This window comes from Atta colombica, unplaced genomic scaffold, assembly GCF_001594045.1.
Source record: "Atta colombica isolate Treedump-2 unplaced genomic scaffold, Acol1.0 scaffold226, whole genome shotgun sequence".
Lineage (NCBI taxonomy): Eukaryota > Metazoa > Arthropoda > Insecta > Hymenoptera > Formicidae > Atta > Atta colombica.
Window position 1 is genome coordinate 1,521,255 of NW_017259323.1, and position 10,457 is coordinate 1,531,711.

At 25.0% G+C, this 10,457-nt stretch overlaps 1 protein-coding gene across 1 annotated transcript in view; it reads left to right on the forward strand.

The window, feature by feature from the left end:
• Positions 1 to 3,569: 3,569 nt before the first annotated feature.
• Positions 3,570 to 10,457, forward strand: part of LOC108688166 (potassium channel subfamily T member 2) — a 106,005-nt gene continuing 99,117 nt past the window's right edge. The window contains exon 1 of the mRNA XM_018194312.1: positions 3,570 to 3,817. Within this exon, the coding sequence (XP_018049801.1) occupies positions 3,570 to 3,817 (248 nt within the window). The remainder of the gene's footprint in view (positions 3,818 to 10,457) is intronic.

Consider the following 10,457-nt stretch of genomic DNA (forward strand, 5'->3'; position numbering starts at 1 on the left):
CTAAGATCTTCTTTAGAGAATATATAATTGTTTTATATATAATTAAATAATGGGTACAGGAAATTCGATGCTTACAAAAATTATATTTTCAAAATTGCATGATTTTTTAGCAAATTGCATACGTTCGTATAGCAATTATTTTTTAAAGTTAACTCATTATTTCTTTACTCGATTTTAATTTTAATTTTAATTTATTCGTTACAGAATCATCGTAGCGACGTTGCAGATTTAACTCCACTGTTGCGCATCGGTTGGTGAGTGATGAATTAATGTTTTTATTGAGGCAACGGATATATAATAATTTTATTAATATACCATACATATAATCTAAATGCATATATGAATCAATTTAATAAAAATTAACTTAATTAAATGTATATATAACATATATCCGTTGCCTTAAAATGGATAAGTTGTGATAGATTAGGATAAACTTAATTCTGAATTATGGAATTTATCATGTAATGTGCATACACTATTAAATTTTAATATTATACACAGTAACATTACACTCAGTTTAAGTTATCTTTATTCTTTTCTATAAGTCGCTACTGTTCAATATCTCGTTAATTTAACTAAAACAATAAATAATAAATTTAATTGGAAGGAGCTGGATGTTTATTCTAAATGTATATTTCTGTGAGAAATAATAATTAAATATAACATACGTTTCGCCCGAATATTGAAAATAATCCCTATTGAGTTATTTTCAATGTTCGAATAAAACATTCTAATCAATTTCTTACAATATAAATTTATATATATAATCATTGTGCTTGATTGTGCTAAACACTCTAGATGCCTAGGGTTGGTTTGGGAGTGGAGCAACAAAGTCGGATTCGTCGGGAATTGCGAGGAACAAAATCAGAGAACTGTAATCAATCGAAATATTTTAAGAATTAACAATTTATACGCGGTGTGCTAACGCAGGGTGGCTAGGGGTGGTTTGCAATGTTCGGGGATGGAGCAACAGAATCGTATTCGTCGGGAATCGCGAGCAACAAAATCAGAGAACCGTAATCAGTCGAGAATTAACAATTTATAGGTGGTGCTCACGCGGAGTGGTTTTCGAATGTTGGAGATGAAGCAACAATATCGGGAAGTGAGCAATTAATTAGCAACAAATTAGCACAAAAAGAATATGCTGTATTTAAAAATTTTTTTTTTATTTTTTTGAGTGGTTATGTTAACTTTATTCTTATGTTAGTACAGCCATTGTTTTTTCGGAATTGGCTGGTACAACCAAATCGGGAATAGAGCAACAAATTAGCAACAAAAAATCATTAAATTTCTGTGCAACTTCTATTCGATTGAAGTGGCTATGTCAGCTTAATTAATAAATATTTATTTATCTTAATTATGCTAATAAAAAAATTTTTGTTATTTTGCAAATTTGTGTGCTAATAATGAGATCCGGAATTAATAAGATTTTCTAGATTTTTATTATACACTATTAAACTTTTTTTCGCATAACTCTGTCGAACTTTTATTTTCTAAGAGACATATTATTATTTATATGTGTTGTTATTTCATTGAAAATAAGTTTTATTGAAATTATTCTGAAATCGATCTATTTTGATTTTATCTACTTAAATTATGATTTAACTAACAATTAATTAATTTTTTATATTTTTAATTTTCATGATTTGGGATTATAAAATGTAATATAAAATGTAATATAAAATGGAATTCATATTTTAAAAGGGGTACAAGAAAAATATATGTTTGATTCAATTAATTTTGTAATAAAGTATACATATATATTTATTGTAAAATAAAATATATTTGTTTTTTATACATGTAATCACCGTATTTGTTAACAATACATGATTATACGGATAATTAAAAATTTATAAGTAACTAATTTTTTTTATATGTTAAATTTTTTTTATATGAAAAAGAGAAATATACATCGATAAAGAAATATTGAATTTTGATCATATGATTTTAAATAAACTTTAGTTACAAAAAATGGAATGCGCATGGAAATGTCTTTTATTTGCATGCTTCCGCTTTATTTGATTGTGATAAATATGCAATATTTTTATATTAATAGTTATAAAACAGTTTAATTGTCTCCTTAAAATAAGCTTGATAACAAATATAGCAAGTTTTATCAATATTATTTGAATTATTAATTATTAAGAAAAGCACATGGGAGATGCTAACTGCTTCGAATTCGACTATTTTGAGATTCTACAATCTATGTTGCAGTGTGGTACAAAAAATCGTGACAACTGTTTTTATATAATGGATATGTAAAATATACTTTTGAATAATCGATTATATAATTACATATTGTTTTGCATGAATCGTTTATATTTATTACACAATATTCATGATGTTGTACTTTTCGATTTTCCAATTTTTGATACTCGTGCTTCAAAAAAAATAATAGCGCAGTTAAGAATGTATTTATAAGAATAAAATTTTTTTTAAATACAAAATTCTATGTAATTGAGAAATCAAGTCATGATCAATTATACATCTTAGCAATAAACTAAGTTTTTATAAATATTTTAAATAATAAAATAATGATACATAATAATAAATTATTTATGTAATATATTCTTGATAGCGCTCTGTATGGAAATCTATGTTTGAAAAAAGAGAGAATGCTGTTGCAAGTAATCGTTATTATGAAAATTATGTTCATAAATATTTTAACATAATTTCTATATTTATTAATATTTAATTTTAGTATTTAATTTTATGAAGTATTTTAAACAAAAGAAGAAAAAAGAAAGCTGTTTGATATTTTCATTAAATAGAAAAGGCTATTTTATTATAGATTTTATTTACGTTTTTTAAGTATATAATTTTTCCTCACAGTTAATTACATATTTTTGGATCTCTATATTTCAATATATTTATAACTTCCTTAAATATTCCTTAAACTAAATATCTATATAAAATTCAATATCAAGAGATGAAGGATATAAGAATTAAATAGATGATTGTGTTGATATTTTCGTTTTAGTAGCGAACAAATTTAAGCGGACGAATTTCTACATCTATGTAAGTGACTTTTCATCAACATAATCTCTTTATTTCTCTGAAACGAGATCATAAAATGTGCCAGAGGTTCTATTATCTGTCTGAGAAGTAACATAAAAGTGACATAATTTCTTTTCTAAATTAGACCATGTTTGATTCATGCATTGTCAGTCCGTAATAGTTTACTATTTTATCTCATCTTATCTCATCTTATATTTTATCACATCTTAATCTAATTGAAATATTTTTTATATAAGTTAGAATTTTGCTTTAAAAACAGAAATAATTTGTTAATAAAGTAAGAATTGTTCTAATGTATAATAGTTACATAGAAGAAATTCTATGAATTGTTTTTCTTTGAAAATATAATTTTCTTCTAAATTTGTGTAAAAATACAAAATAGAAATTTATAATCACTTTAATATTAATCAACACCCTAATAATGTCTGATATCAAAAGCAGTAACAAACATTTTACAATAAAATTGTATTTCTTCGGTTTCGTTTAAAATACTTCATAAAATTAAACATGACAGTCGTTTGATCGCGAGTACTTGCGTGCTGAGCACAGACATGTCGATGTACTTCTTCCGGCTACACAATCTGCGCCGTCAGGCGGAGGAGGTACGGAAGAAACGACAAAAACGTGGCAGAGGCAGCCAGGGTGGACAACTTGGGACCAACCAAACGGACCAGTCTCAACCGACGGCTGGATCCATGCAATGTTGCAATCGGATTCATCGGGGTCCTAGCAGGCTCTTCGAGCGGGCCCCTTTACAACCTAGTGACTCGCTTGACGAAATTGCCTTTCAAATACCGAGGTAAATTTTTAATTTGCACGCTTCTGTCTCGAAATTTCTTTTGTCATTATATGTGGTCGCTCCTATTATATTTAATTGATATCCTTTGAATAATTATAGCTTGTAATTTATATAATAATGAGAATTCTTAGTTTATTAATATTTAATTCATTAACTTATAAATAATTTAATATATGTATATATGCATAAATATGTGTGTATAATTTTTTTATCTAAGTGTATTAATTATGCTTTTGTGAATATAATTACTCTCTGAAAGATATTTATGCATTAGATTTTTTCAGTTAATGAATAATATTGCTCATTTACTACAATAATGATTACAATTCACAAAATAAAATTTTCCAAAAAATGAATTTGAATATTTTGAATTATTAAAATTTTAATATAATTTTGAAATGCAACTTTGATGTAATGACTGATTGTAGAAAAATAAAAATGTATTTTTAAAATAAGTTTCTTCTTTATGTTTTCGTTCTTTTTATATAACTGAAGAGACAACTTTTAAATTACGTCATTATTGCAGAAAATGAGCGACATGATTTAAATAATTTTTTTTAAAAAAAAAGAAATTATTAATCTTAGAAATAATGAAGATTTTTCTATATATATATCTTATGGTACATAAGAACTTCAAATTATAGACATTTATATCTTAAATTATAGACATTAATATCTTTAATACGAAAGGTTCAATATGATAAGTCATGAAAATTTAAACCGATTGCAGTCATTTAAATGCAATCATGACACGATTTATATTCTAATCTGCTTAACGGATTCGTTAAAACTTTATCCGTTGTTTTGGGTTTTCAACATGAAACATCGTTTTACATTTCAAGAATCAACTTGATAAAGCAATTCGCGCAATTTAAAAATATCAGCTTGCGAAAGCTTATCTAATTCCTTTACAATCCAAATGCAATTCTCATCCTGATCTTAGCGTGAAATGAAAGTCGTAAAGCATCAAGATAGCAGCAGAACGTTCTACTTTTTCAAAAGGGTCAAAGGTCAAGAAGTGTGACTGCTCAGAAAAGAAATCGCAAAATTTGTACAAATATGAAGAATTTGAAATAAATATAAATTTCATTAAATCGTCAATGTAAACTTGTGTTCTTATTATGTACTTTTTATATACAAAAATAAGAATAAAAGTAAAATGCTCAATAAGAAACACACTATGAATATATTGTTTTGAATTTTTTATGTTGTTTTTATGAATTGATTGTACCTACATATAAAATGGATTTCCAAATAATATTCTTGTATATAATTGTGTATTGTCAATACTAAATAAATTTTTATATATACTGATAAAACTATGTATATAAAACTACGTATATAAAAGAATCGAAAAGTTTTAATAAATCAATAATTAATCTAATGATTAGTAAGACATTTCATAAATTAAAGGATAATTAAAAAATAAATTTTTGAAATTATAAGTTAGATAATATTTAAGAAATAAACATTTTTAGTTATCTAAACTTATAATTTATTAGAGATGTAACATATTTTTTAATGATTACTTCTTAATTGGTATAATATTACACAATCAATTTTATTTTGTGCATCCACAATGTACTTCTTTTTTATTTACGTAACAATTCTTTTTGGAACAGTAATGATGTAAATAAAGAACCATTTGCAGGATAAACTGAAGTCATGATAAATACACTTTGCAGATCGTAAAGCTATCAGTTCTTTTTATTTTGCTTTATTCAGTAAGGATGAAAATACAGTGACAAGGCGATATTGCTCTCTTGTGGAACTCTGGGCTACGTCGAACTTTTAATTTGTTTAATTATGTTTAGCTCCTGAGAGTGCCCGTGGCAATCCCCTCAGGATTAGCCCCACTTTCTTGTTTCCAACGAGCGAAAGAACTCGCTTAGTTGACGGAATTTCTAGAGGTAAACCCACTGAGTCGCGGTTGACTAGTGGCAGACGAGAAGATGGAAAATGATGGTAAAAAGAATTGGATTACTCTTCGATACGTCGACTGTATTCCCGCCTAGGCCGCAAAACTTTCGATCCTATCATGAGATTGTCATTATTGCGCGTCTCGTAAATTGAAGACAGTTACGCGAAAGCAACACAACTATTGACTTCTTAACTTTTTCAGATATATTTTAAAATAAAAAATAAATAAATTTATGAATATTGAAAACATTAAAACAATACGGTTCAACATTAATTTATCATTTAATGAATGCTTCGACAATTAATTATTTAACATTATCGTTGCAAAAGTATAAAGAGTTTGAAACAAGGCATTTTATTTTATTTTTTTCTTATTCAATTCTATATGTAATTTTCATTATTATTTTAAGACATTTTAATAAATAATTATTAACAAATAAAATATTGATTTAGATTTTTTATATTACTTTATACTTAATTCCAAGATATTCTGCAAAGTTACGAGAATTAAACTTTTTTTTAATCAATATGTACCATGTGCTTTACATAACAAAACCTTTCATCAGATTTTAAGTTTAATCGTGCTCTTCGACGAGCGATTCGTACGGGATTCATGACATAATAAAGGATTCAGTAATACCGTAGGAGTTCAGTAATGAGGTCCGAGAGGTTTAGAAGAAGCAAAAAGTGAATAGGTAATTTCTATAGTCGATAGTTCTGCCGCGCCCATGAGAACCAATCATGAACACACCTCTTTGTCAAAGCTCATCTATGTCATTTATATTGATAACAAATTTATGTCAAATTATTTTAGTTTAATGAGAGCGATGGTGCGACAAATACGAATTCTCGATTGTTTATATTACATTATAAAAAAACAAACACACACACACACACATATAGTACTAGATTTTCCTTACATTTATATATTTAAGAATTAGAAATTCTTTTTTTTTGTTTTTAATGCTCATATAAATAATAGAACATAAATAATATAATCTCTTGAATAATATAATATTTTAAATAATATTTTAAATAATATTTTAAAAATAAACTTATTAAAAAGTACAATTTAATTATATATTTTGTCGTTATTAACGTATTTGTCGTTACTAACTTCTCATTATTAACGTGTTGAGACAAAATTATGGACATCAAGATATTTACTTGACAAAAAGATAGTACATCTACTTCTCAAACAAATATCTTGATGAGTATAATAATCAATATCTGTCAATTGACGTTGACCTGAAAATGTCACATAAATGATGAATTTTTGTGTAACTTAATCGTTATTTATACATTTGCAGGCAGTTTGGATGTTCATTTAATTTTTGCGTAATAATACTTGTTTGATTATTGTTTCTCTATAGTGACTGGTTTTAAATATTTATGAGAAATGTAGTATAAACATGAGTCATCAATTTTTATCCGTCACGCTGATCTGTTATGCAAAATAAGTTTAACTTTCTTAAGAAGTCAGGTAAATAACGTGCATGTTATTATGCAAGATATGATTAAATTACATAATAAATATTCGAGGAAGCATTAAACAAAGTAAAGAAAATTAAAAGTGTTTAGATATTTTCCATTATCACATACCTAAAGAATATATCGATACAAATTAATTATAAGCAGACTTTGTACTAAAATTAAAATAAATGAAATTTTATCATACACATCATGTCTGATCGAATATAGTTAAATTTAATTGTACCAAATATAATTATTTTGCTATTAATTAACTTTATTAAAAACAATTATTTAATAACCTATACATCTAGTAGAAGGCAAAGTATGGCTTGGGACGAAAATACCGAGCGTATGCGTTACCATAAAAAAATTGGCTATGTGTCCAATATAAAAGAATATGTCGCATGATTTCCTTGTATATATTTCTTGCATATATAAGGATTTTCAAAACCTTCAATCAAAAGTATTATAACAAAAACGTCCTCTTTGGTATTGCTCTCAATAATGACGTTTTTGTTTTTGAGGTATTCAAAATAAAATCACAATTTAAGAAAAGAAAAAGATCGGTTCTATAAAACATAGACACGCGCGGATATAAACATAATTCGAGCTAATCACTTTTCAATGCGTACGATTCATGCGTACATGTCAAAACAATGATGGAAAGAAATGGAAAATGATAGCTTTAAATTTGTTTTATTGTTAGATAACTAGCTTTTATAAATGTCTTATTATTCCTAGAAAGGAATATTATTTTGCTTTTTAAGAAATATGTTAGGATATAAAAAAATATAATGGTTTTTGTGTTAAAATCAGAATCGTACATATGAAAAAGTATAATGAGCATTTTTAGTAATTAAAGAATTTTTTATAGATAAATTAAAACAAGCAATAAAATTTTATTTTTTGCCAATTTAAAATTAAATTTTGAATGATTTTAATTAATAGAATTTTAATGTACTAATTATTTGATATTGAAATTGAAATGTTGCAATAAAAACTGTCATTTATTCAACTCATTTATTGTATATTTTTGTTAAATTTTTGTTAAAAATTAATTTTGTGAAAATAGAAAGTTTTTAAGATAAATGTATTAGTTACAGAACATAATTAAATTACACTAGATAAAAAATGACAAAATTTTTAAATAAAGTTTTTAATGATATATATACACTTTAAATAAATTGGTCTAATTAAATTTTTATAAATAGCAAATTTATTTAAAGTCGTATATATTATTTTAAAACTTAATATTTAAAATTTTTATCATTTCGTCCAATAATTGGATCATATCCACTAATTGTCCATTAATTGGTATATTTGCCTTATTAGCCTTATACATTCTATTTATCTAACATTCTATTTATCTAAATTATTATAAATAAATTATATTATATATTAATAATTATATTATAAATTAATTATATAATATTTTTTGACAGTAAAATTTTCGATAATTTTAGACTATGAAAGTCCATTTCAATATTATCAAGATTGCTTGAGAAGAAATAACGGAAGTGCTCTCGTATTGTTTCATTAAGGTGCAGACAGCAAAGCTGAACCGTATATTTTCGTTCGATATCAGAATGTTCTCACCCTCAGAAACTCGTAAAGTCAATTTACTACTCGGCACATTGACAGACACTCGTAACGAAGTAGTAATAAACCTCAAGAATAAAACTATAATTCTGAGAACTATAATTCTGTCTGCAAAAAATCAGTCGAGCATCTCATTGCAATATTTAAGACATGAACTGTGTTATCATTACATACATTTAATGACTTTTTGGTATTAAGTGTCAGATTTTATTTATTAATAATCTTATGTTTTACATAGATGTTTAAAAGGGTATTCTGATTTAAAAGATCGAAAAAAAGTTAAGTTTTTGGATATTTTTATTTAAGAAGACATAAAAATAATTAATATTAAATTTTGCATACTCTTTTATCTACTATTTTAATGATGTTTTAATATTTTTAAATCTAAAAAAATATAACTTTTTTGCATGCCATACTAAGCTTACAAAAAAAATGCATAGTGTAGCAGCTCTCCATCTAAAACAAAAATCTAAATTTTTCTTTTCAGGAGAAGATGACTATCATTGCAACTAAAATTAAATTTAAAAACATAAATTTTACAAAATAGCAATTTGGAAAAAAAATTTTATTTATTCAATAAAATCTTGTAATTGTTATAATTCTTTTATAAAAAAAAAATAAGTAAATCATAATTTTTGTAGTTCTAATGAAAAAGGGACTAAAAAAAATTTATCAATGTTGTTAAAATAGTTTCTAATAAATTTATCAGAAAGAACCAAAAGCATAATTTTAAAAATAACAGTTTTAAAGTTTTGTGTATATTTTTATATATATTTTTTATATGTTTTTTATATTTTTTTAATATGTATATCATGCAATTTTTATTATTTACAGTTAAGTAATAGTTTTTTTTATATAATAAACCTTCTACTTCCTCGAATAATTCTTGTTTTTCAAGTTTTTGAAATTCTCTCATTGCTTCAACTTCCTGCAGTCACTCTACTGTTTTGTATAGACAAACTACTGTCTTTTTTGTTGGCAAATATCTTTATTTGTGATCTAATTTTGATTTTAAGAATTACTTGAAGAATTTTGAACAAAAGGGAAAATTCATTAAATATATCCAGACTGCAAAAAAAAATAGCGACTTTTATGATTTTTAAACATGTTAAATTTTCCCTCCAATAATAGCATTGTATAAGCTTAAATTCTAGATCACATTCTCCTTTCTAATTGAATTAAATTTCTTTATTAAATTTTTTACATTTTACAACAATACTTAAGTATAAAAAAATTACAAAATTTATAAAATTATGTATATGTATAATCATACAATTGTTATTCCAAAATTGCGAATTTTCAAATCTTTTTGTAGACGTGCTGGCGAACTTATATTTTTATTTGTATGTCTGTAAAAGTTTTCTTCTTTTCTGGTTCATTTATTCTGGTCCTATTTTCTTATCTAGCGATATTCAAAATTACAACATGCTATTCAATGTTCAACCACGAACTAACTTAATAGAATTTTTTAGAACTCTTATCTTACGGTTATGTGCAAATTAAAACACAAAAATATTAACATAATCATATATGAACATCATATATGATTCATGTATTTAAAAATTCCTTCTTATTTGAAAATATCTGATAATAAATCATAATATATCTAGAGAGAGAGAGAGAGAGAGAGAGAGAGAGAGAGAGAGAG